General features: G+C 43.0%; 1 protein-coding gene across 1 annotated transcript in view; it reads right to left on the reverse strand.

Annotated features, from left to right (window-relative positions):
* col11a1a (collagen, type XI, alpha 1a) overlaps positions 1-24,291 on the reverse strand; it is a 71,529-nt gene extending 47,238 nt beyond the window's left edge. Inside the window, 13 exon segments of the mRNA XM_062379850.1 lie at positions 602-685; positions 800-874; positions 2,082-2,144; positions 2,248-2,289; positions 2,429-2,494; positions 3,625-3,912; positions 5,473-5,568; positions 6,872-6,961; positions 8,898-9,023; positions 16,232-16,394; positions 18,938-19,154; positions 19,412-19,576; positions 23,996-24,291. Coding sequence (XP_062235834.1) covers positions 602-685; positions 800-874; positions 2,082-2,144; positions 2,248-2,289; positions 2,429-2,494; positions 3,625-3,912; positions 5,473-5,568; positions 6,872-6,961; positions 8,898-9,023; positions 16,232-16,394; positions 18,938-19,154; positions 19,412-19,576; positions 23,996-24,110 — 1,590 coding nt within the window. The 5' untranslated portion in view covers positions 24,111-24,291.
* Positions 24,292-27,542: the final 3,251 nt, after the last annotated feature.

Below are 27,542 nucleotides of genomic sequence, written 5' to 3' on the forward strand. Positions count from 1 at the left end.
CATTCTAAATGACATGCATATCTGATTAAAAAACATACACTTCTACAGCAGAGCAAAATACACATGACAGTAACCATTTTCCATTTTGCACATTTTCTATGTCATGTATTTGGTTCATTTCCATGCTCTATATATTCTCTAACTGCCGTTTTATAATGTTGTCTAATGACGCAGTAGACCCACATGTCTTGGTTCACTGTGTGTCTGAGGGCGTTATTAATGTGGGATCTCGTAGAGAACCAGACAGCTTCTCAAAATACCAAGTCCAGATTATTATCTTTTCTCCTCTCCCACGTGCACAGAGACACTTCCTACACCTGTCGGTTTAGCCCACCCGCAGGCCGAGAGCCACAGGAGTATTTTTAACAGTCTCTCCTGTCCATCTGTTCAAAGTGGCCTTTTTTATGTTGCTGCACTTCAGCCTGCTCGGCATGTCTCCTTTTAGCCCCGCAAGGTCAACTAAACTCAGTGTACGCCCCTCCCCTCCTCTCCCCTCCCTCATCCTTCCCCTCCTTTCCCCCTAGAGCTGTGTGTAGGGAGCCAGGCAGGGGTGGGGCGGCTCTGCTACGTAGGGGCTGGTTTAATGTCCTTGTGTACTTACTCTGGCCTGGGAGAGGATGGCCTGGGCTTGGGCTTCTTGGGCAGACACCACTGGACCCTTCTCACCGTCTCCCCCAAAACGGAACTGTTGATTGCAAACACACAAACAAAAAACGTTACTCAATCTGTTTGACATCACTACTAAAAACACAAATATGGAATTACGTAAACAAATATTTATCTTATATCGAGCACTTACTGGCAACATCAGCATGGTACCAGGAGGTCCAGGCAAACCATCAGCACCAGGCAGTCCAGCACGACCAGTAGGACCCTGTAACACAGAAGACACAGAAAAATCAACTTTAAGTTCTACTGGGACCCAGGGAAGAAAATAAAACGTTTAAAGGGAATAAAGACAAATTATCTTCCTTCAGGGACTCTCCAATAATGAAGTAATAACATTGTAAGTAATGCAAATATCCTCATATCAAAATTTCTGAAACTCAGTTGACCAGTTCATCTATATTAGTAACATGTCTCACATGTTGTGTTGTGCATATAAGATTAATCCAGATGTAAATGTTGTGAGAATTCAAATGATCATTATGGAAATCAGTGCAGACATATGTATCCAGAGGTTATAAAAAATGTACCTGATGCTTTGCTATGCTCCTATGCGCTTAACAGTGGCAGTAATGTGGAGGGAAAAACAAACAGAGCCACACACACTTTCACACAGAGTACACACACACACACACACGCACCACACAGCTGGGGCACTAAATGCTGGAGGTGTGCTGTTTGTTACGTTCATTAATATGTGCTCCTCCTCCCCCAGCACACATAGACTGAGCCTGTCCATCTGTAAACCCTGCTACTGTCTACAGTCCAAAACCAACATCCCTTTTCATGAATTCTGGTGCACATTTGTGAATGTGTGTGTCTGTGTGTGTGTATGCATGCGTGTGAGAGAAAGAGGGAGTGTGTTGCACATCTGCGGAGCAGAGATGGATACTTCTTCTGAAGGAAAACCGATGGCAAATATCCTCCAGCTTCTAACCTTCCACAGTTTGACCCCTAATAACTTACCTGTTAAGATTCATACTGGTCTTAATGTTAAAACTGGTAGCTAATTTCCATCTACCAGTTTAATGGTTGGCTCAGTTTTACCGCTTCATGTGAAGCACAAATATTGTTGCTTGGTTTACCACTGTTTAAGAAAGCTAAGTGCACTGATTTGTAGCAATGTAGTTTGGGTTTGTTTGGATCTTTACAGGAGCAGCATGTGATAACATTTTGCACAAGCAGATTTAGGAGGCTGGTTTATTTTTCATTTATTCTACAATACTGTGTGCATATGCAAGGAAGGTTAAGTTCCCATGAGGCATGAGGTACTCGTACGTATTAATATGTAGCGCTAATAGAGATGTATTCAGGGGTACAAGTCATCTCTGCACCATCAATCACTTTATAAACAATTAACATACACACATACAAACACAAACCAAACAGAGTTTTTTTTGGAGACATTAACTCACCCTGTCACCGGGATCTCCAGCGGTGCCTGGGGGTCCCAGTAGGCCTGAGGGACCTGGAAGACCCTGAAAAGACGACGCTAAGTCAGACCACTGGCACGCAAGCAGGTTTAAACCCAGACAAACCTGGTGTATTAATGATGCTCTGGACTTTAATCAATATACTCACAGCTGGGCCAGGAGGTCCTGGTGGTCCTTCAATCAGCATTCCCTTATAAAAAAATAAAAAAAGTCAAATTCTGATGCAAGTTTTAAGTGTTTAACCAGTGTTTTATATCACCGCACACATTTGGACATGCCGTGTGTAGAAAAAATGACAGATACGTCTCATCATTGACTCTTGGACTTACAGGTTCAATCACTGCCGGCTCGCCCTTCTCTCCCTTCTCTCCGAAGGCTCCTGCGGCACCAGCGACCTGCAGTTACAGAGCGAGCACAGAGGTGGCATTCTTCACACAGCAGTCACACAGTTCACAGGTGAATGAATGGCAGCGATGAGCAATGGCAACTGTGTGGGGGGGAGTGGGGGGTGGGGGGGGGGCAGCTCAGCCAGGGAAAAGAATGTGTGGGAACGCTTTAACGAAATGTTTTACAGAGATCAATCAATATCACATACTTCGATGTAACTACTGCAGCTTTGTCAGAGACAGAAAAAATGAGTGAAGAGTTGCACAAAGAGTGCCGTTACGGAACAAAACAGGCAACACAGAGTTAGTCACATTGAGAAAGAATGGACCGCTACATTGTGCTGTGCTTGAAATGGAGCAGTGCTGTCATTGCATTCCCATTGTGCAGTGTGGCTGAAGGTGACCAGATAAAAAAAAAAAACACTCGACACCAGCAGGTTATAACTCTCATGCAAAAAAAAATCCCACAAAAAGGTCTATTTAAACAGCGCTGGGGTCAAATGACTAGAGGTAAAGATGAAGTGTGGAAAAGGATGTGAGTGAGATATTTTCACTAACTGGTTGACAAACTGGGATGAGCTGTGAGGGTAGGGTTCAAAGGTTTGGGAATGAAAGTGAGTGAAAGGAATCTATAACAGCCTCGATACAACCGTGTGTTTATGTGTTCACTCACTCTGCAGGCAGCTGCCTATGAGTTATAGGATAATTGTAGTGTATGCAGGGAGAGTTGTCATGTTGTCAAAATGGAGGTATGGACGAAGGGGGTGGGGCTTGTTGGGTATGTTTGAGAGGGTGGCAGGTTGGGTCGACATACACTGATTAAATAAAGAATGTGTGTGGGGATAATATGTTGTAAGAAAGAATGAAAATAATGAGGGCGAATCATTCCTGTGTTTCTCTGCCAGGTTGAAAACTACCAATTCAAAAATTCTGTTACACCCAGATGCATGCACTGTCCCCATGACAACTGTCAGTCATTAAATCAGAAATCACACACACAATGCATTAACTGACTGCACACGTATCCCATGACAAGCAACCCACTAGTGAGGCGTGCACTGGAGGACAGAGTGAGTCTCTGATGCGGGCCCTTCATGCACACACCCCTCGGTCAGCGGAGTCGGGGGTGTGATACTTACGGTGCTCTCAGAAACGTCGGTTTCGGCCGCAACCCCGGGCCCCACCTCATCCTCGTAGGCCGCCGTGGGCTTGGGCGGGGCCAGGCCGTACTCATCATATGCCCCGTAATCATACAACCTGTTGTCAACATCGCCCAAGTCATACTCGTTTAGGACATATTCCTTAAAGTTGTATGCTTCCGCACCCGTGTCCAGGTTGTCCCCCGTCTCTGGGACAGCGGTGGGCTCGGCGGCATTGGGAGCAGCGTCGGTGACATACGCACCGACAACATCCTCCTCCTCCGCAGCCTTTCAGGCGTTACCCAGGATAAGAAGGGGGGAGGAATGGTGAGCAACCAAGGAGAAAGGGATGTTAATGAAGCAGTTGAGGTGAACAGTGTACTTTAAGATGTTATTAAAGCAGATTGCTAATGAATTAAGCATATTATGCAGAAAACAAAGCAGAAATACTTTATTTATTCCAAGTATAAAGAGGACAGGTGATGACCTGATAGTGATGCAGATAGTGATAGTGATTGTAAGTTGAATTTTAAATCCAGCAGCTTTTTTATCTTTTTAGCCAAATTAAGTACTGACTTGTGTTACTTTTAATATGTAGTTACTTTAAGCAACACTAGCTCAGTAAATACACAATGGAATAAATGAAGTGTTACTGCATGGCTGACTCTGATGATCAAAACAGACGTGGACAGACGTGATGTGATTTCAGCTTTCTTATCTACTGACACAGACAGTAAAGAAAGGCTGAAAAACACGTCTGACACCAGCAGCATCTGCACAAACATCACATCAAGTTGTTGCGGTTGTGCAGATACACAGAGTGCAACATGATACATAACCACTCAAATTTGAATTTGTTGGTCTACAAATCCATTTTTGGAGGCACTTTGCCGTGTTACAGAGTTACACTCTGTATTTGGCACAAGTGCTGCAAACACAATTTTGTCTTTCCCCCCAAACAGTGATAACTCTGGATTTAGCTTTAGAGAGCGACAGAATGGATGCAATTACACAGTTACTATGGCAGGATTTCCACTTCCCATCTCACCCAATCATGTATTTAGAATTTCCTGTGTAATCACATCCACTTTGTCAGATGCAGTAGACAGTGTATGGAGCTGGCTGTGATGAGATTTCATCCTCGTTGATCATAGTTCTTTCAGAGGTAATTAACAGAACTACTGATCCAAGCCAAACTCATGTGATGGAAAACAGGGCATGTTTTTAATCCAGTATCATTTACTGTCGGTGACTTGGCTAAGAGACGCTCTGCCATGAACAGCGTCCTTTAGTCCTGGATGAGGCTGCAAGTCAACTCTCCTCTCTTTGTATGGGTAATACAAGCAGACAAGCTGGTGTGACTGGGACAATAATTCTGGGCAAAAGGCTCTGGTTCCAAAACACATGTTTGGCTCCAGGTAAATAAACGCACACTATGCATGGCAGAAACTGCTTGTTCATCTGTCTTTTCTATTACAATCCATCACGAATCACTGATGCTTCAGCTGAACAATTCAATTCAAGATGTTAACTTGAAAACTGCAGCCTTAGCCAAAATTAAGTGTCAACATAATGCTACAAATGAACTCCACAGTGTCCATTGCATTATTTTCGAAGCATGCAACAGCGTGTCTGCAGTGGAGCAAGTGGGTTGTAGCTTTAAAAACTTATATTTAAACTCCTCCTGTCCACACCAAAATCAAGTCAAACAGAACACATCCGTTGACTTGAGTGGCTGTGTCTTTGACATTCATACCAGATGCCTCCTTGGTTAACTCTTCCTTGCTCACATTCCCCCAAAGAACCCACCGGTTTTTAAAAGTAGATGAGAATAAAGATGAAAATTACCTCGTGGGGTCCACTCGTGCCATAGGGGGACTGAGTCTGAGAACCATCTACAGTTCCGTAGTCAATGCCTGTATTGTAATCTTCTACATTGTTTAGCTGAGTCATGTTGAAAAAAGGAAAGAAGAATAAAGCGTGGGTTAACACAAAGGCTAAAATCAAGGTTATTTGCCAGGGTTCCTCTCAAGCTGGCTACAGACTGAGCTACTTCTACACATGGGGGTTAGGGAGCTCTACGTTGGCCATCACAGATTTTCCCTTCAGCGTTCAGGGCGGGAAGATCTTGATGGGATTTGATCTTTTCTGAACGTGAACGTTTACCCTAAAATTGCCTCTGGGTCGTGCCGGCGCTGTGGCCTGGTAGCCAGGCATCTGTTGTTTCTTCTTAGCGGCATACTTTTTAGTCGGTGATTTTTTGGCAGCCAAGAACTTTAAGGGCTTGGCCTTAGTTTTACTGAGGGACTTTCTGGTCCTCTTCTTTTTCATGGAGACACTACGTTTCTTTCTCTGGAAGAGGTTTCGGCGACAAAGAAGACCAAGACAAACATGGAACATTCAAAAGTGGAAATGACGATTTTTAAAGGCACAGTCTGCGACTTTTGCACAGAATCTTTACCCTCCCAACTGCCAACGAACCCCATGCTCCGTTTACCGGCAGCAGCCCATGAGCAGTAGTTGGTTTGCATGGTGTCCTTTCCCGTGGACACCATGTTAACCAACTACAAGGGCTGGAACTGGAGCGCTGGTCAAATTAACACTACCTTCAGATTACATGACAGTTGGGTGGAAAGGGTGTTGTACAACAGCCGAGGACTGAGCCTTTCATGTGACACACAGGAGACTTTTAGGGACATACTGTATATGCTAATCAATGTGGGCACAAACACAAAACACAGAGGATTTGCCTTTCAGCAACACTTTAGAGCAGCAATGGAGCTTCGATTTGCCTTTGCAGAATGTCATGTATAATATTGCTGATATTTCGTTATATATAATAACAGTTTAAAGACATGCTGAAATGCAAAAACACACTCAAAGCAAATGGCATTCGCAGTGAGAGGAAGCAGCAGCCTCATAAAAACAGACACAAGAAGGACTGACACAACAAGCATGTTGACACACACACACCAGAGTCTACTGTAGCTCTGCTGTGTCACTGTAAGGTCATCAGAGAAAGCGTAATCAGCTCAAAACTTCAGCCTGATTCTGTGATTTTTGCAGAAACAATTAGAAAATCTGAAGGACTCTTATTCTCGTAAAGCAGATTACTGCCAGTAAATCCGTGTGCACATGAACATAACGCTGAGACGCAGACAACACAAACAAGACAAACTCGTGGGGTTGGATGGACAAAAAAGGGAAAACATCTTTCATTTTCTTTTCTTTTCCTTTTTTCATTTACCTGCGGTTCAGAATACTCATCGGTTGGAACGCTGTCTGTGGCTCCCTCAGAGTAATCATAGAACTGAGAGTAATCTAAATCAGTAGTGTACTGGAGAAGTTCAGAGAGAGAGAGAGAGAGAGAGAGAGGGTGGGATGAAGAGAGGTGTTGGTGTTAGCATTAGCATTAGCATCAGGGATGCAGAAGAAGTAGATGATACACATATCATCCTTCAAGCAGTTTAAGTTTGAATATAGCTTGAGCAATAAAGATAAAAAACATTATTATTGTTAGAGACTGAATAAACAGTGCAGTATTAATACTATTATATCCATAGCATCATACAAAATGCCACAAGCTGCACAGTGTAATGTTATTTTGTATCCAAACAAATAATAAATAAAACATTAACATATTATGGTTCATTGATGATGAAAAACATCATCATTACCCTAATGTAATCCAAACCAAGTGCGATTGAATCAGATAATGGTCCTCATACGCAGAACAAACAAGTAAAGACGCTGAAACAGGGCATATGGGCCCTCGCCTACAAACGTTTCAACAGATGGGAAGTTTAAAAGCTCATAAAACAACAGGGAAACCTTAAAGACAAAATCACCAGCTGCATTTCAGTGATATGGTAATGGAACGTTCTCACTGCAAGCATGTAAATTATACACATCAGAGTGTTTAAGATTAAAGGTTTCTGATCTAAACAAAGTGCGGCTTCCTCGCCGTCTTCTTCTTTAGACATGTAGTTCTCTACCAGTCCCTTATAATTGAATTAGCCCTGATGTATTTTACAGCTGGTCACTGTCCAAGAGTGTTTCAACTAGCCCATAATAATCATGTGAATGATTCATGGACAAATATATAAGAAGGAGGACTAACTTGAAGCACTAAGTCAGACATGTTGACATGTGTGATCTATTAAGATGTACTGTATGAGTCCTTGGCTGCTGCTTGCACAACAATAAGAACTGTGAACAAACGGTTTGGGTTAATAGAATTTTATGTTACGTCCTTAAGATGGTAATAGATAACTTAGGGACATAGGAAGAGACGAGAAGAACAGAATAAGTAACCCTCTCAGCTCCTTTTAATATAACCTTTTAGATTTAAATCTTGTGCTGTCATGTGTCGCGTTCATAACAAAATCAAACTCCTGAGTGCTCACACTGCAATCAGGTAATCATTGTGTCATCACGGTGAAACTTTGAAGTGTGAAGACACACTTAATCTCACAGGTCACAGCGGGTCACAGCTGCTGCGCTGCTTTCTCTGCACATCTGGCCACACCTCCAGTCCAGCACATCACTGCAGGCGTTTTACCTCCACCTACCTACTTGATGGAGAACACCTGCTGTGACATCATTTGATTCAGGGTGTGGCCAGATGGGGACCATGTGTTGAGGTTTCAGTTATTGGTTTAGTGTGTTTTCACGCTTTAGATACAAAGCATATGACAATGCTGACATACTGTTCTTTGTTGCGTTGTCTACAGGTGCATCACACTGAATAAGGACGGTTGATATTTGATAAACAGGACTCACACAAGTCTGTTCTTACCACACCTGATATGTATTCTATTCTCCTGATAGAATTGTTGAACTACTGTGGATTACTCCGTAGCTGTCAGTTTAAACATGTACAGTTACTCTAGGATCATATAAATTTACAAAAGTGTAAAGCCTGAAGTGTATTTGTTGAACAGAGTGAGAGAAAAGCCTGGCCTAAGACGACAAAGGCACAATGAGGCTTTCTAAGAATACATCACTTATCCCTGGAGCAAACTTCCCAAGGTATTATTACTAACCTACATGCTAGAGCCATTTCTATGCAAATACATTGAACCACCTATAAGGGTTCCGTCCAAATTCAGACTAAACACACAGACTTAAATGTGCAAATAAAACCAAGTAAAAAGCCTCAACAGGCCTTGGATTTAAGTGACGCTGTTCAATCCCTCCTCTGAGAGAATATCAATCAATCAGGACCCTTCAACTGCTGCAATACCCCCTCCCACCCTCCTTGGTTGGCTGACCTCTTCCTCTGGCTCCTGCGCCTGCAGGGATTCGCCGCGGGGAGTGTCACAGTCCGGGCTGTAATGTTCACAGTAGTCGTACGCGGCTTTGGAATCAGCCACGATCAGAAGTTGCTGGATGTCTCCCTGCGGAAAAGGGGAAAAAGAAACGTGAGTTCTCTGGTCTCTCCCACATGTAAACTCCCATGCCAGTTTAAAAGATCACACATCAGGTATCCGCTTTGAAGATCTATTTACAGACAAGATACGGCCACGCAGACATACCGAAAAGAGCGTCATGTCTCATCTTGCTCTCCCACTTACACACACCGGGCAAAGTGGCATAAATGTACGTCTTAAATTACAGATGCGATTTCTTTCGGCCCCATACACTTACAGAGTCTGGCAGAATAAATTCCCCCCTGGTATGATTAAACGCCTCAACACTGAGTCCTTCACATTGTGCAGGGAGGAAACTGGGAAAATTATTATTATCAGCAGAGGTTTACCTCCGGAAACAATGTGTTATCACCTGGCACAAAACAATTTCATTCCTACTATTAACAATTGGTGAGACCATATTATTGGCTTATATTTCTTATTTCATATATGAAGCATAATCTCAGTTTACAGTATGGTCGACATGCATGAAGGAATACGACCAGGAAATATGTTAATAAGTATTTCATCTTTTGTTTGCTTTTTTCCAGAAACTCAGTGGCAAAAATCAAGTTAAGTAAGAAAAGAAAAATATAATAATTTTTTCCTTTACACTCTAATACTAAAAATATTGTTTCACTGTCACTCAGTGACAAGCGAAAATAGCACTCCTCAGACTTGGTTTGAGAATTCAAACCACATTGTTCTCTCTGTGGTGGGGACAGGACACCACAGTGCTCGACACCATTGCAGCTCGCCTTGTTAACAGACAGCCAAAGCACACAGCTCACTGCAGGACAGTGAAACATATGGGAGAAAGCATCTGGATTTTTCTTTTCACTCTGTAACTGCTTGAACCGTGTTCCTTCAGGTTTGCTGTGCCTTCCTATACATTGCAAAGAAAGCTCAGGGGGTTTGTGTGAGGTGGGTGAACAGGCATGTCCTCAGTGAGGGTGTTTGGCAGGGGAGCGCACCGAGATGCGTTACTAAGCCCAGAGGTAAAATCCTGTGTCAGCGGGGGCACCATACGTTAAAGAGCAGAAGAGAAGACTGGCAGTGAAACGAGAGTGAACAGAAGCAGGCTGCGACTTGTCAGGAGAATGTGGTGTGTGGTGTGTCAGTCCTCCCTGTTTAAAACAACTAGATCTGGATCCTCAACATGCAGCTCAGTATAAACATGCATGTGTTAATGCTTGTCCCATGAAAAAAGGAGCAGTGGTCCTTGAAACCTTCTCTGTGTAACCATCCATCAACATCTCTGTCCACATTTTCTGAGTACACACACACACTGCATTTGCATATAACCTTAAACTGGGATGGTTACAACCTGAATCTTCTACGCTTTTTTCAGTATTACTGGCCTGTTCCTGCCAAGTAGATGTTCTTATCTCATTGTTATTCATAATTCCAGCCCACTGATTTGGGTTGCCAGTCAGTACGTTTTTACACTGGAGGAATTGCACTGTCAGTAGCGAGAGTCCCAGTGGGACCAGCTCACTCCTTCTGTCTGAAAGCTTCTCAACAGCTGAGGGTAATGACGGTTCATTATATAATAGTGGTCAAATACATAAATTAGGTTTAAGCAGTGAAAGTGAGCTAATTCATACGTATTTATTCAAAATACGTATAAATTCCCCCCAAAAAATGTGCCTCCTACAAAAGACAGGGGGAAAAATGCCATAAAAAAGCAAAAATGACCTGCAAAGCCAAGAGAGGACAGTGTGTGTTTGTGTGCATATGCACATGTGTGCTCGGCAGAGAAAGAGAGAGATCAAACCTTGCCCTGACTCAAGTTGACATGTATTTCCTCATGTGTCACCAAAAGACCAACACTGAACGCTTGAACCCTGCCTAGAGTCAGCTCTAATTAGTCTGTGAGCCACCCGTCTACACTCAAATAGGCTTCAGAGACATGGTGCTCAACTCCCAGATCACATCCGATCGGCACAAGCAGAAAACCTCTAGCTGTTTCGTAGAGGGACGTGAGTAACAGGGCCGACGCGTCCAATAGCAAACGCACATGGAAAGACGGATGAGCGCCGATATTGACATGTCAGGATAACGTTTATAATATTTGCAGCATTAACATGACAAATGAATATGATCGCAATAGGCCGAGTGAGACACTGTTGTCCGCTCGGTGAGGTGACGCCAAGCAGCATCCAGCGACAGGCAGGGCTTTACAGAGAGCAGCTGGGATGGTAAACTATGTCTTGCGCTGTGAAACACCTGGGGAGAGTTATGCCGAGGCTCTGAACCTGTCTTCCATTGTGGACAGCTGAGACAAAAAAGCCTCTGGCAACTCGGAGCAGAGCCAAAAAGATATGCCCCTCCTACCTACAGCACAGCATCGTACAGCACAGACACAGGCCCATGAGGCTGTGTGTTAATGGCCGGGCTGTCAGAGGTCAACGAGAAGAGAGAGGTTGAAAGAGAGAAGCTGGGTCAAGATCAACAGCTGAGACTTGTAGAAATCTATACCTGCTTTATCCAGTGTGTTGTGATTCGTGTTCGCGGCCAGTGGAGCTCACAAAGTGTTTAAATGCATGACAATTATCAATGTACTGATGATAATATTCAGTGGTAATGTGACAAAAACAAAAAAGTGAGACTATGCATTAGTACAATGTTCAATTAGAGTTCTCCATTTTTACTAGAGAGCTGGCTGGAGTAGTGTCTACACATCACTGCCTTCTGATGCTGTGCAAACAGGGACAGAGACACCTTAGAAACATAACTATGAATGTAAATGGAAGGGGTCAAAGGTTAAAGCACACGTTTCCTACATGAGGACAGCATCCATGCTTTGAATGTTTCGATTGCTCTCTTGTCTTACATGGTGTAATTACAGGGTGAGTGCACGGCAACACTGGCCGAATCAAAACGCAACTAGTCGTCACCCTGGGTCCTTTGACGTACCTTGGCCTAGGGGAACATGCCTTTTAGTCCTGCCATAGCTAACTGTAATTAGACAGCCTCACACAACAATTAGCCACTCCCCCAATGTCTATACAGTAGAGACGGCCTGAACAGAGGGGAGCTAAGAAAAGGCAGAATGAGCTTGAACCCCCGACAGCTGGAGGACCGAGCCTCCTAAACATGACATTAAAGAAACAATTAGCAAGTTCAGCATTTTAGCAGTGCAGTAAGCCCCTGTTCTATAACAAGAGCAAATTATAAAGAAGATAAACACAAATCTGACTACAATAAGTTTAGCTAGTGGAAGTGGTAAATAAACTCATCCGTCCACTTCAAATATTGCTCCATCTGTAATACTTATTCTATTTATCTATTTTTTCTAGGCTTATCCAGATGCTAAGAATTACCCAGGAGTACCACAAACGGATGCACCTTCTTAAACAAGATGCACCATCTGGCAAACCTAACACCATGTCACAGACACCACAGCACCATCTAGCCCTTCAGCTAAGCCTAACTGAGCCCTGATGAGTGTTTGCTACCCAGAAATAGAGGGGCCACGCAGGTATGTATGTGTGAGCGTGCTCGGTTCAGACAGGTAATGTCGACCAGGCATGAATAGACAGTCTTATGGCTTTGACAGGGCAGGGAGGCCTCAGGATGGGGAGGGGTGGAGAGGGAGGAGTAGGTGGTGGTGGTGGTGAGGAAGGGGGAGAATATGCAGGGAGGGGAGGGGACGAGGAAATGAGGAAGGCCTGACGGGGCAATGAAAGACTCCCATTCATCCAAACCCAGATCCCTTTGCGACGGTGGTCGCCCTCCAACCTGGGGCAGGTACGGCATGAATAGACGTTTATGAAAAATGCAGGTCAACTAGCAAAACAAATGTCAGACTTAAAAGAAAATAAAAGTCATGGTTACATTCCCACATGAAATTCAAAAAACCTACCTTCCAAGGTAAAATATTGCTTGCATTCCTACAATGTTCTTACAGGTAAATCACTGTACTGAAATCAAATACTAGAAAGTCTGCCAAGGTCCCATAACCATTCAGCAGAACTAACATTTCGGACCCATTTATTTTCTCATTCTAACCACTGGCCTGAATGCACAAGGCCGAGGTATTTCCTTCCCCTGTATATCCCAGCATGCATCGGTCCCTGTGGATCTCAGAGGAGAGCAGGGGACAGAGAACAGACAGGAGAGCTGTTCCAAAAGCCACACAGTGAGGACCCTGTTAAGCAGACTTATTGCTCCTATTTTCAGCACTTCCACTGGCCAAACTCTGACTGGACACCCTGTTTCATATGAACGCTGGTTCCTAACCAGGAGATATGAAAACAAATCTGTTTATAAAACGTTGCAGCTAAGGCACAATAGTCCACAGATCCTCACTCGTTTAATGTACAGCATTATGACACAGTAATCTCATTCAGAGATTTCAGCAACAGCCAGATAGCTGCAACTTGATTACAAATGCTGTAAGTTAAAAATAATCCAGCAGGAAAAGAAAAAAAATACATGTTTTGTCAGTTTACTAATGAATGAAACAAAAAAGTTTGAAAACTGATATAGCGTATATGTCCTGTATGATGGCAAGACAAAAACAAATGGGTGCTTTCTCCAAAATACAATTGATACTTTTTTCATTTTGTTGTCTGACTTAAAATGTTATACCAAAGGTTGTATACAACACTTCATCAGCAAATACCTGCATGTCAAAAACCAAATCACAGCATAGCCTGAGGGGAGACAGAGCATCTAATGCCAAAAAAAGAGGATACAAAAGACATGTGCACAAACGTGCAGGATGCTCTGTCCCTGTGGCGATGACAAGGGATGCCAAAAACGATTTATACATGCATATATCTCTTTTAAACAATAGCAGCCATTCATCATTAGAATGTACAGCCGTTCCTACTGCCCATAAACAATCCAGCACTCTCTCCAAAGCAAACGCAGCCCCCATACAGCCTTCCAGTGACCTTTACCTCCCACCACACACCATGACTGTCAGGTCAATTCAGCCATTGTGTGTCATTATTTACATTTGCCTGATCCTATGGAAGCATCCACCTCTGGAAGAACTGTGCCTCACGGTGTAATGGTCAAATTAAGGACTTAAGGAGTAACACCAAAATCACGAAAAAGTTGGCAGAAAGATTTCTATTAGTATAATTACTTATAAATTTGCTCTAAGATACTATGCAGTAAGAAACAGTTGGGGATAGAAAAACACTGAGAACATTTCATTTCAAGGTGTTAGACTTTGCCAGCACAACACAAACTCCTAATAACAGAAACAAAAAGGATTCCACCACTGTTCAAGCAAATCACCACAGCAGCAGCTCTGTCTAAAGGTAACACTTTCGGTGTTCACCACTTATTAAGAGCTAATAGGTCATTTAGTTCAGTTTAATCTCTCTGCTAGAGACACGGTAAAAGATTTTGGGGGAAATTGCCTGTTTCTGTCTACTTGCATTTATACCTGCTGGATGGAGCAATGATCATCTGTACCAACTGGTTGGGTGCAGTGTTTCCAGTATATAATGACAGTTTATAATGTGGCTATTGCAGTTACGTAAGACTCAGTTTTATTAACTCTTGATAGTGGGTGTGCCTAGAGCTTAGTGCTGGCCTGATCATCACGCCTGGCACCCAAAACAAAGTTTTTATGCTAATGTGCCACAGTAGCTGTCAATGCAATGCTAAAGAGAGGTACACAAATAATAAAATCCAGATGAAAACCCACATTGTTCACCAGCTGTCACTGCTTCCTATTACACATCAATGTGATTTGTTTTAACAGGATTTGAATGTGTTGGTAACAATGGTCTTTCACTTCTGTCATTATCTTGCGACGCATACTGTGACTGTGACCTATTCTAAAAGTGAGAGTCTCGAAGTGTCTTTCTCATCCAGAGCCAAGTATCTTTTACTTCCATTAGAAGATGGAACCATAGCCGTTTTTACAATTAAGGTTTGATTCGTTTAAGCTAATAAAAAGGACAACTACAACATACCTGCTATTGCACCTAATACTTGTACTGGTGGACAGGAACAACTGACAGCTTTGTAGTCAAAAGCAGGGATTTTCAAAAACTGGCTGAATATGGTTCACTTCTCTCTGTCATTGAAATACAACATGGCTGCCGAAACAAAGTAGAAATACATCCATTGGTTGGCCACTTCAACCACTTCACTTGCACAGCATCAGATCAACAGTCAATCCAAAAGAAGCCAGCAATATCTTAGTTAACCTCACGGTGTTAACCTCCAACAATTAGCTATCGGCCAGGAAAGGGGGCTCCTTTGCCTCTAAGTGTCTCTAATTACAGGGTAAAGAGAAGCTTCAACAAGGATCTGAGAAGCTGAGAAAAGCCCTAAGTGTGTTTTGTAGAAAACAATCAATGAGGCAATGATAACATACAAAAGATGGCAAAGATGTTCAAATGCTGACTTTATAGGTAGAAGCCGCACGTCAGCTGATGTGTGGAGGTGAGAATTGATCTTTTCAAACTCATCAAGATAACATTTCCATAGGCCTTTGTTTCTAAGACACACAGCCACAACACAACATTGCGCAACAATCATGCCATGAGTCTGTGATAAGATCTGAAGTCATTTTTCTGTCCGTATTTAAACTAAGCTCCAAATAGTAGTGCATGCTTTTAATCTATGTTGATTTAAAAAAGCTACACAAGCAGCAACACTGTGCTATTCGTCAGTTTGATCTCCACATGTAATCTCAACTGCTCACAGGTGGAAGTTAAGAGCAACAAATTGACCAAGTTAAAACAAGGAAAGCTGAATACGTCTGTGCAGCGTCTTTCTGTGCTGTAATATCTATGATATATGTGTCATATCTAGAAGATGCATATAAAATCAAAAGATGTGAGGAGCTCCAGATTCTTTCTGGTTTCTATCATCTCCTCATTCCTTTTTGGCAGCATCAAAAGGAACCAGTGCTGCCTCCATGGGACTTCAACTGAGTCAAAGAGTTTGAAGCAATATTTGGCAAAGGGGGAAATCTGGACACAATAAAAGCTATTATTTTGAATGAGGAGATGTACACAAAGAGAAAAGCTATATAACACACAAATTCGGAACAGACTAAAACACTGCTTGCTGGGAAAGCCTTTGTAGAGCCTACATCATTTCTTTCATGTGGCAAAAAGCAGACCAGCAATAAGGTCAAGTACGCAGCTCATCCTTCATCTTGCAAAAAAAACATTCTAAAATGATATGACCTCACAATCAACAGCTGACGACTTTACCTGGAAAACCTCCTCGTCCAGGATCCTGGAGCCGAACACGGTGATGCCGTTGGTGTCGATGGAAGCATGGTCACTCCTGAGGAGAGGCTTGACGATCTTCTTCTTGCAGTCGACGATGATGGTGACCGTCTGCTTCTCCACGCTGATGGCCACGCGGTGCCACCTGGTCGAGGACACAGTGAGGAGAGGTGAGCAATAACGAATAACTGGGTCGCTCAGTGCATCACAGGAAGAACCTCAACAGAACGGAGCGCAGAGCAGGGCTGGAAGAGTTAATCCTGTTTCAAATTGTTTTCAGGAATCCAAATGAAATCGCACACTTACATCAAAGTACCCCAGCTGCTTTCAATAAATATTCCTGAAACGCTAGATACTGTGGCGCACATGAGGAACCGAAACTGCACATTGCAAGTGTGTGATAATGATGTAATCTTAATAACATGTTGTTTGATTATAATGGCACCTTATCAGCACTTCTAATTGGATTATAATCATGTTAATGATTAAAAATCACCTCAATAAGAAAGCCACTGTGCAATGATGGCATTTATTACAGGAGGAAACGCTAAGAGAAAAACGAGCAACAGAGTTATGAATGACAAATTTGGATCAACAACAGCCATGGACGCAAACGGATAATCAAGGTCACACGTGAGTCTGACACCTCCTTCGCCTCCGGACCATTTGCCACTGCACTTAAGGAAGGACTATTGCATACCAGGCAGCAGTGGACCACATTCTTGCCCCCACACTTTGGCCCTGTTTAACACGGGATTACACTCATTAAACTCCAAACTTAATCCTCCTTCTGGGTTACTCGGCATGACAGACGTGGTGAACATTGTGGAAAGTGTGTGTCAGGATCCAGGAAGGCCTGCCTTGCCAGAGCAGGAGACACACAGTCAAAACATTGTTCTGAGGTGGAAGATGAGACCTGGCACCACTGTAGCCCAAGATGGCTGCATGGGAAGCGAGTATCACTGATCTGATACTTCTTTTACTTCTCTATGGTGCTATATGTTGTTATCAGGGGAGGGAAATGCCCAGCTAGATCATAGAGAGACATTCCAGGGCAGGCAGTGAAGCTTAGAGGAAAACACTCATGCACAACTCGATGGGCTTAGCGCTACAGCAGGAAGGATTACTTGTCACTCATACTGTAAGGCAGAAAAGCAAATGCTGACTTCAATAGGTTTGAAGAATATCTCAAACGTTTGAAGCGCATTACGGTCGGAAGAAGTCGAGTAACATTGTGCTGAAATGGAAAATGTAAGACAAGTCTTTCCAGAAAAAATATTTCAAGAGTTTTTAAGCCCAAATGTATACAGTGTAGGAGTTAACGAGAAGCCCTCCCAGTCCCTCTAAAGAGAGGGATTATGCTCTTTTTCACCTCATCAATGTCATCTTTGTGCCTCTCTTTTCAAGCTTGGCCTTTGCTTCTTAGTAACAATACATCCACAGGGACTGCACACTGTACGAAGCCTGAGCTGAAGATTTAGACAAGGCCTGGAGCTGGAACTGATCCAGACCGAGAGGTGGTAAAAAATCCTCTCTGCCTCTTCAAGTGTGTCACAAAAACTACACAAAACAGGCAACAAAACGAACACAAAGCTGTCTGTAGACACGTTCTTTGTCATGAACTGTACATAAAGGGTTTATTTATGACATAAGCTTTCTTCCATTATTATTAATCATGTGCACACTAGATCTCATCTAAGAGCATTTGAGGACACCAAAATATTGTGAAAGGTTAAAAATTCAATATTCTAATATATTACTCTTTTAGCATGTTCATTGAGTGAGAAAACCGTCGATACTATTACTATTAGGACATTTGTTCATTTATTCCCTCTGCCCCAAAACAGGGGCTCATGTCAGCTAAACTGAAGCTCTGAGTAGGAATCCAGGGATTTCTGAATTTGGGAGCAGATAATCAGATTTATGCTAACAGGTTAGCAGTGCTGTTTCTTGTTGGGTGAGGTAATCCAAGGGGGTAAAAAAGGAAGTTAAGCCCCGCCCCCATTTCCTCCTCCTTCCTCTCCCCCCCGTTTCTAAAATAACAGAGGCAGTGAGTTCATGGATGAGGTCAGGTTGCCCATAGCAGTCCCTGCTGTGCCCCAATAATCCAGTGTCTCCCTGTCTCTGACCTGTCTCTGTGCCCGCGGACCCCTGATGAGATGGATAATCCGGTGATGAGCACCTGTGGTGCAACGATGGGAAGATCTAGGTTGTTTTCTTGCTTTTATCAATGCATTGTTTGAATGATTCAGTTGATTTAGTTAGTTAACTAAGCAAATTAGTTAACTAACTGAAATCCACCTCTCAGAACAAATTGCTGGTTTTCCTTTGACAACCAATACACAGATCAATTGCATCCAATAATATATGATCAATAATAGGACCACAGCCAGTTTTCGCACCATTTGTCTATGCAGGGTTACTTTCTATCAAGTCATTCAGTGCTGCAGATTGACCAGGCCTGGATGGCTTCGTCAAGTTTTAAATCCAGGGATATTAAATTTGGTGCGCTCATTTCTGCACCATTTACCATTTCAAACACTCTCATTCACCAACAAGGATTTTACTTCCCTGCCTGCATGCTACAACACCCTTTCCCTCTGAATCAGCTTCAGCCGTGAGCCTGAAGCTGCGTGGGCGTGTTATGAGTATGTGAGTACACGAGTGCACATCTGAGATCTGACGTACTTTCCGTCCGCGAGGTTGAGACTGCGGAACAGGGGGTAGTCCTCCGGAGCGGGTTTACCAGTCTGATCCTCATACAGGAAGACAGGTGAGCGTCCCACCTCTACTCCCAGCTGCTGCACTCCCTGCCTGTTGTAGATGGACAGCAGGAAAGACTGGAGGCCGGACTTGGGGCGCACTGTTGTCAGGATGGAGAAGTCCTCGGGAAAGACACTTCCTGCTAAAACAGGAAGATGAAGAGTGGAAAGGATACGTGAATGGGATGGAGTTATTGCGACCTAGGACACTCCGAACACGGCTAGCTAGTTAAAACTGTACTGGTGGTCATTTTTGGTTACAACACATTCACGTTTATGAAACTAGGCTGGACCAAATCACTGAATGTAAATTAAGTTAAAACTTTTGCATATCTTCACTTTGGAACACATTAAAACCACATGATAGTGACCCGGAAAAAGTCCAAGACGTTTCTCTTACCGGGGAACAACTGCGTGGTGGGGGCACTGATCTGGATCTGCTTGGCAACTCTGTAAGCTGAGTCCGGCTGTGATGCTCTTCGGTTTTTGCAAAATCCTGATACTTTCGTCACTCCTTCGGGGTAATTTTGAAAATCTAATACTTTTAGGACATCCACTGGTTCTGCTGTTCAGGGAGAAAAAATAGAACATCAGTTAGGTCATGGTACATTGGTTCATCAAAGTGATCAGCACATGGATGACAGTAAATCTTATTTTCATACTGTTCCATAATGTTAAGACATTTACGAATCCTTGTCGACATGATTAATACAAATACCATTGAAAGGCATTAATATGGAGGGGCTTTTCTCTCCCAACAGTAAACTATTACTGTGATTTCATTGTCGCACATTTGTTGTATTTCAAGTTTTCTTGCAGATTCCAACCTAATTTATAAGTGGTCCAGGCCTGTTGTAGGAGTCAGGTGAAATGAATCTGCTGTTATTCAAATTCAAGCTTTTTCCCAAATAGATTGTGTATTTCTTTAGCTTTGAGCAAATATAAATAAATCTACAAATACGCCTCATATTCATTGTGTTTAACTCTACAATTTGGAATATCTTATTATTCTAAATGTGTTCTTGTACCCGCTAAAAGTCTAGATTAAATCAGGGAATGTTGCCTTGCATCTCCATCAAGGGCCAATCAAAGAGCATAATGAACGAACTGGGGTCTAGTTCTATAACACCTGGATAGGTTTACCTCACCAGAGGCTCTCTGGGTTTCCCAATCTCGTCAGTCTGATACACTTGACATAAAGGAGACCCAGGGGAAAAGATTAGAATGATGCCTCTCAAAACACCCTCTCAGTGTCATACATTAGCCTGGTGAACATGATCAGGCAATTCCATTGGACAGAGCATACAAACCCACATCTGACTGAACACAATGACAGACTGTTCAATCTCACTAATCTCTTTTTGTAAGGTAAGTGGACATGCCAATGTGCCTGAAAGCATCAATGCCCCTTTTCTGATGGCTCCAAAGCCACTGTTTATAGTTTAGCTTGTAGAGGTCAAATAACAATGAAAGTTTATTTAAATTCTTTATTAAAAGGTGACCTTAAAACATGTTAAACACTCTGGTCAAAATTCCAGCTGAGGCAAAGAAAAGCAAATTAAGAACTGTTTCATTCTTTTCAGAGAAGCATTTGGTTTAGGGAAAAGTCCCTGTTTTAACTTGAATGTATTCCCAATATAAGGTTCTTGCAAATGTTTGTGCAAGATCAAAACATTATTTGAGCTGATTATACTGTTGTTTGGGCACACTATTCAGACCCATGCACTTCATAATCAAGACACAGAGAGCGTTCTAAACTCTGAGCTGTATGCAGAACACCAACATACATGAACATCAAGCTCAGCTAGAATAACTGAGCATCCTAAAACACTGTCAACCCAACACAATCCAACTCTCTCCTATCTCAGCGGAGCACAGAGGAGACAAAGACAAGCAATTTTATATAATACACGAACACAGTGTTGCTTTATGGGAATGACTGAAGTCAACTTGGCCTTTTTTTTAAGCTTGTGAGGATGAATCGGCTACTTACTTTGGAGAGTGAACTGAGAACCTATTGTGAGTTCCTGTGGAGCAGCTTACAGTTCAAACTCCAGGACTCATAGGTTCCAGATGTGGCCAATTGGCCAGACTATGACCCTCACACCAGGGCGCTGAGAAAACGTCAATACTGGCCCATCCATTAAGGTGACCAAATGAGTGTGCACAGGTTTTAAAAGATGGCAGATGATGAGCTGGTGTGAGTTTGCCTTCAGGGCTAAGCAAACGGACCCCACACAGTGGATACTGGCAGAACTGACTGTGGCATGGAAGATGGACCATCCAAAATCTGGATGAGACAAAACATTTTAGCTAAGCCTTAAATCAGCAGTGACCGCCTCTGATGCTCAGTTACTGGATTTTGATGCAGAAGCATAAAGAATGGAGGAGCACTACTATACATTACCATAATACACAGATGGAATAATCTGATAGCATCTCCGTCATGTTCACAGGTGTAACCAGTGTGTTCCAAGAGATTACGTAACACCATTCTTAGGACAGAGGCCAAAAACAGTTTCAGCATTCTTTATCAAACAGTGTAAGACATGAGCATACTGATAATAAAACCCCCTCCTGCTGCGTCATCTTCAGCCTTTATATCTTTACACAGAGGTGAATTTGGCTGGTAAACGGAGGAGGACCTTTTCACCTGCAGCTCCCTGAGACTCTGAAAATACCTTCAGCCACAAAGTGTCTCTCTATCCATGTGTATATAAATATATACACCCACCCACCCCCTGTCTCCCTCTCTCCTTCTTTTAACTTCCACCATGCTGGCGGCTAAAACAAGACGGCTTTATACTACTGTCATTCCAAGGAAACTTCACCAAGACCTACCCATGTTTTTCAAAGCATTTTTTCCCTCTACTCTTCCCCTCCCCTGTATTTACTCTCATTAACTCCCTTGACTCTATCACTTCATATGAATAAGGGTTTGTTGCCACACAGCATTTCATACTTTTTCAAAATCTCCGAAAGGTCCTGTATCACAAACTCAAAAGTCTTTTGTGTTCCTCCCAATTTAAGAATTTGCGTGTGATTTCACAGTTACTGTTTCATTCTCACAAAAGTTGTGGCTTTGTGTTGCGGAACCAAATGATCCAACACTGACTATAAATATGTGACAGCTTCAGCAGGACAAAGGTCCAGCAAGGAATTGATTAGCTGACGTTTCTGGTGGAGCAGATTGGGGAGAGGACTCTGAAAACGCTATGCTTTGTCTGCTGGAATGCACATCTGAGCCTGCGCCCGGGGGGGGGGCTGAGAAAACGTGTCTGTACACTGCAAGATGGAGAGGGCACCCTGCAGGAACAGCTTTCGACTGCCATAAAGAGCTCAGGAGAAACTGACTGAGTCCCTAGAAAACAGAGCCTGCAGCACAATGCTTTCAAAAATAGAGGGCAGGAAATGATGAGTTTGTAAAGATGAGATTTACAATCTGAAGTACTTCAGTCCAGTTTGTCCTGAGCAGGTTGTAATCCTAACTCCTTAAAATTGACATAAATGGATTTGTGCTGTATAAACAACAGCAACAAATTAACTTTATATAACATCACTAATTATTTGGTTAAAAGGTTGAGAACTCTAACCACCAATGTGCTCATGAAACCCTTTTAAAACACACCATTTAATAAAAAATACAAGATTGAATTTCCATCCTGTAAAAATTTTAAAACAATAAAAGTCATTCATGACCTAAACTGTTTCCTTAACCTTTTCCTATACCTGTGTGTAAAACAATAAATCCCATGCAGATTTGTCTATAGGATAAAATGTGAGGCCTGTGTAATCCTGAACCCTGTGACGGGTAGCCATTATGGCTGCAGGCTAGGCCCATACACTGGGCCTGCTCTTTGAAGGCTCTGAAATCATAGGGAAGTGCGACAAGGACCATCATCAAATAACTGCTCAGTACTTAGGAGAGGAAGCATTCCCACCGCTCACACAACAGTGCACTCCGCTCCTGCAGTTCACCAAACAAGTGCAAAGTTGAGGGTGAGGGCTGTGGGCACCCGGTGGGCTGGGGGTGGGGAGGGGGGGTGAGGGGGGTCAGCCTTTGGGCTTCAGTGTGGACCAGGGCACAGTGGAGATAGGGTGAACCTGCCTGACCACTCAGCCCCCTGTTGACACGCACTGGGCTCTGCGCTACATGTAGTGACAGTTAAGAGATCCAGCGAAGAGGTCTTTGCAACAAATGTACTTTACATCTTCTTATTTAATATCACAGTAAAGCTGCACACTGACAGAAGATCCTCATGTCTGCAAAAACTTCCATGTACCTCATAATCTCCAAAAAACCTTCCCATCTATGGTCAATATGGTCCATCTATGGACCTTCACTGCAATCATTTCTGAAGAGACAGTTGCTTTCTGAGAGCGCTGACAACCGAGGTCAGCGTCAAAGTGTAAGTCTCAGCACGACTCAGTGTCCCTTCAACCATCTCCCTGCACATTGACGTGGGAACCCCCATGGTTTCCAGCGCAATCCAGGCAGAGCCCAGGGTCCGACAGAACGTCCGGTGTCATCCTCATACCAGCGGTTTAGGACCAATTTACTTTGGCGAAGTGTTTCATCTTCGACCCTCTCCATTCATGCGTAAAAATATGTAAGTGTTTTTGGCCAGAAATAAAAATATGTGCACCTCAAATAATTACCCCTGAGAGTGTGCACTGACTAAGTTGCCTCTCCAACAGAGTTTGAGCGACCACTTCAATACAGTACAGTGTGAGCTGGGTACAGCTTTACTGCAGCCGAGCTTTTTATCCGGTGCGCAAACGCACAAATACGCAGAGCAGCCTTAAAATGGGCTGAGGAAGAACCGTGTATATTTGACTGTAAATAAAGTTTGACGCCGCTGTGTCCAGGTATACGAGTTAATCCCTCAATCTCCATCATCTGCTCGCGAGTTTCCAGCCGCTGCGTTCCCCCTTTGGAGCAGATAAAGTTCATTAGACAAGTTGTGGACCCTAATATTCTTACCTGCTGTGACAATAGCAGCCTGCAGAACCAGGGTTAAAGTGATGAATGCGGTTACAGTGGAATCCATATGCCACCTTTTCGTTTTCCACCTTGTGGACCACCTTTGCATCTCCATGATCGGGCGCCAACAAGTGAATAAAACTTTTCGGCGACTTCAGGTGAATCACAGTGACGTCCCTTCCACAATCCCAAACGACGATGGAAACTGTCCTACAAAATAGCCATATGTGTTTCAGCCTCTTCTCTAAGCCACGAGGCCCCCGATCCACCTTCCCAGCGCCCAGCCTTCACAGTGAAGGTAGTCGGGCTTTAACCGGAACGCGCAGAGTGCAGTCGGTACACTTGGTGCGTCCGCGGACAGGAGGGCTGGGCAAGCTCCGCAAACCAGAGCCACGATTACAGAGGAATGACAAGGGAACCAGCCCCCGATTAGCAAATCACGGGGCTGGAAAGTTTCCTTCGGGTCCACCCATTCGCTCTGTTATGCGCCCCCAGGTCTCTCCCGGGTGCGTCTGAGGGAAGGGGGGGGGGGGGGGGGGGGAGCAAGGACAAAGTTGGAGACGACCTGGGGATATTGAAATGGCAGAAAGGCGCTGTTCTGGGGAGGACACTGTAGTTATAATAATAATAACATATAATAAGTGAGTTTATTTGTATATTATGACCTTTACTTTTTGTAAGAAATTGCATGTTTAGCTCAACACAACTGATCATATATGTTATTGTGTTATTGTCAGTGCAAGTCTGGATTTGTTTTTATCTATTTTCACTTGCCCTAAACCAAATAATAAAGTTGTAATGTATTGTATTTACAGGGAAGGAATACAATCATACAAGGAGATAAAATGAGGATACAATGATGTCTATATCATACAGGCTGGTTTTCTATCACTGAGCCATGTTATACTGAGTGTCATGCAGTTAACTATTCATACAGTCATTTTTTCAGTAGGTCTACAGGGTCACTATGCTTTTAGAATCCATCTGCACTCAGAACACATGGGGTCATGTGCTAACAGTGTGAGATAACTCCACTTGTTCTCAGTAGTTTCCTGCTACTGACACATGACACGCACAAACAAACTTTTGAACCATAAAAAGGGTGATTGCAAGGGGATGAAGGATTCCAGGGCTCCTCATCTCAGAGGCAGGGGTCACTCCAGAGGACAGTCAGCTCCTTGTATCTCTGTGCTCACTCTAGTGAAAGCATGGATCCTGACCAGGCTCCGTCTGTCAGCCAGCTCGTCCTTCCCCAGCCAGCCGGCCAGACTGAGCCTGTTTCCAGACAAACCGTATCAGATACTCCTCATGGATGCCCAGCAGCGAAAGCCGAGCTGGTTTTCATGCTCTCATCCTCATGGTTCAGAAAGATTCATTCATGAATTGGGCTTCAGTGTCTTCCATTGATTCTTGTAGAGGTCATTTTATGATGAGTAAAACTGATTTTGATTCCCACGAAATCATTCAAAAATAATGAATTAACCGACGCCAAGCATTCCTTTGACTTTTCCTGAATTTTTCAATTTATAAAACCATTAACAGACCTCACTTGAGATGGCTGAGGGTGCAAAGGAGATATTGGTCATTAATGAGTGATGCCACTGAAAGATGGTAGGCAGCAGCAGCCTCAGGGATGTCGAGGTACGCATTTGATTAAGTTTGATTTCTCATCTTATGGAGGAAATCTGGAAAAAGCACCTCTTCTTTCAGGAAAGACTATAGCACACTTAATTCTTTGGTGCATTAAAATCAAACACAGATATAACTTTAATGTACAGCGTTGGTAATTACAACTGACTCTTAGGTGTACATTCACAGACTAATCTGCTGAGTCAGAAGTTTTTGTGACAACCAGTCAGGTTTCAGGAAAAATCGCTGATTTGTATTAACAACCCAAATATTAACCAAACATACTGTGATCTGTTCTCCTGTGATTCATGAGACCATGTGCATGTTAGTGTTAGCAGCTGTGACTTTAATAACAATCAGCCTTCGTCCAAAATTGTTCGGGCCTCCACAGATGAGACAGTCTTAAAACTAACAGATAACAAAACCAACTAACTGCTGCCAGACAAGCATGAATCATCTTTTGCCATGTTGCCAACTCCGCAGATACATTCTGTCCCGTAATGGTGGGCAGGTCCTTTACTTGAAGACCATTGTGCAAAGCCTTGATTAAGGCATTGTTGCGTATCAAGTCTTAAACTCGGTTTTGTGCTGCTCTCAGTATTGGGATGCTCTCTGTATCTGTTGGGATACAGAGGTGTTTATCTTTCCAGTCCCATGTTGTTGGGGCACGGAAAAGCACAAACGAACAGTTTCTTAGTCCTTATATAAGTTCATACAGATTGTTGCTTTGACTGCTTTCTGTTCAAAGAAGCCTTTTGCTTGTCCAGCTCAGCTAATAGCTGCAGCTAGCTCATCTGTTAAGTTACCCTGAATAGTGACAGCCTTTGATACAACATTCATCATCACCGAACAGGTCCTGCACTATGTAGTTTCTGTAGCCCCTCCTCTTTTAGCTTTCTTCATCCGGGAGGGAAAAAAAAGTCAAGTTTGTTCAGCACGTCGATCAAAGCAAGAAGCTCTCCACCATGACACGGAGGTGATTCTCATTTTCCTTATGGTTGGACCTCAGGATGACTTCAGTACCCAGTGTGTAATTAACACTATCTGATTTCTCAAACTTTACTGCATTCTCCAGCTATGCATAGATCATACTCATCCAGCGTCCATGTCCAGAGCTGATATCTATGTGTAGGAGGTTTATTCAATCAGATATTGATATATTGGTTGATATTCATTTTCCTTTTAAAACCTATAACAAATATTTTTGATGAGTCTTCCTTCATGTACTTTTATCTGGTGTGACTATTGTATTAGGTATTCTACAGTTGAAGAATAAACCTCTAGTGGACATATTTGGTATTTCCGTACTTCAGTTTATTGTTATATATCTGCAATAAGCTTATATTCAAGCCTGGCAGATGAATCAGCCACCTTCTTTTCAAACTACTTTCACTATGAGTGAAAACTGAAGAAAAGCAGCATATACAGAGGTTATCTTCAAACAGATTAAGAGGGATTTAAAGCTGCAGTGTTTGGGTAGTTTTTCTGTGTTATCTGACTGAAATCAAGTAAACAAGAATCAAGTGCCCAAGGAGCAGCCCTACAACGTACTCAACCTTACACAGTGCACAGAGCTACATTATTTAGGCTGTATGATGAAAGCTTGTCAACCAAGATGGACCAAATAAGAGGCTGAATGGTGGAATCAAGACATCAGGAAAGTATGTTTGGTTGATGGTGTACAGAAGGTAGACTCAGTATCACTAATAACTAGCTTACCAGAAAGAATCAAAACCAGTCAAAAAAGAACGCAAGAAAATATGACCTGTTTTTAATTCACTGAAGCACTGACCACAAGTCAGGATTCTACACAGATTACAAATACTTGTTGACAGAGCCCCAGTACGAGTTGAGCATTTTAAACAAAAACACACAGAATGTGCTGCAAAAAGACAGCTAGTTTCAGATTCTGGTTATT

Source organism: Platichthys flesus, chromosome 21 (genome assembly GCF_949316205.1).
Source record: "Platichthys flesus chromosome 21, fPlaFle2.1, whole genome shotgun sequence".
Taxonomy (NCBI): Eukaryota; Metazoa; Chordata; class Actinopteri; order Pleuronectiformes; family Pleuronectidae; genus Platichthys; species Platichthys flesus.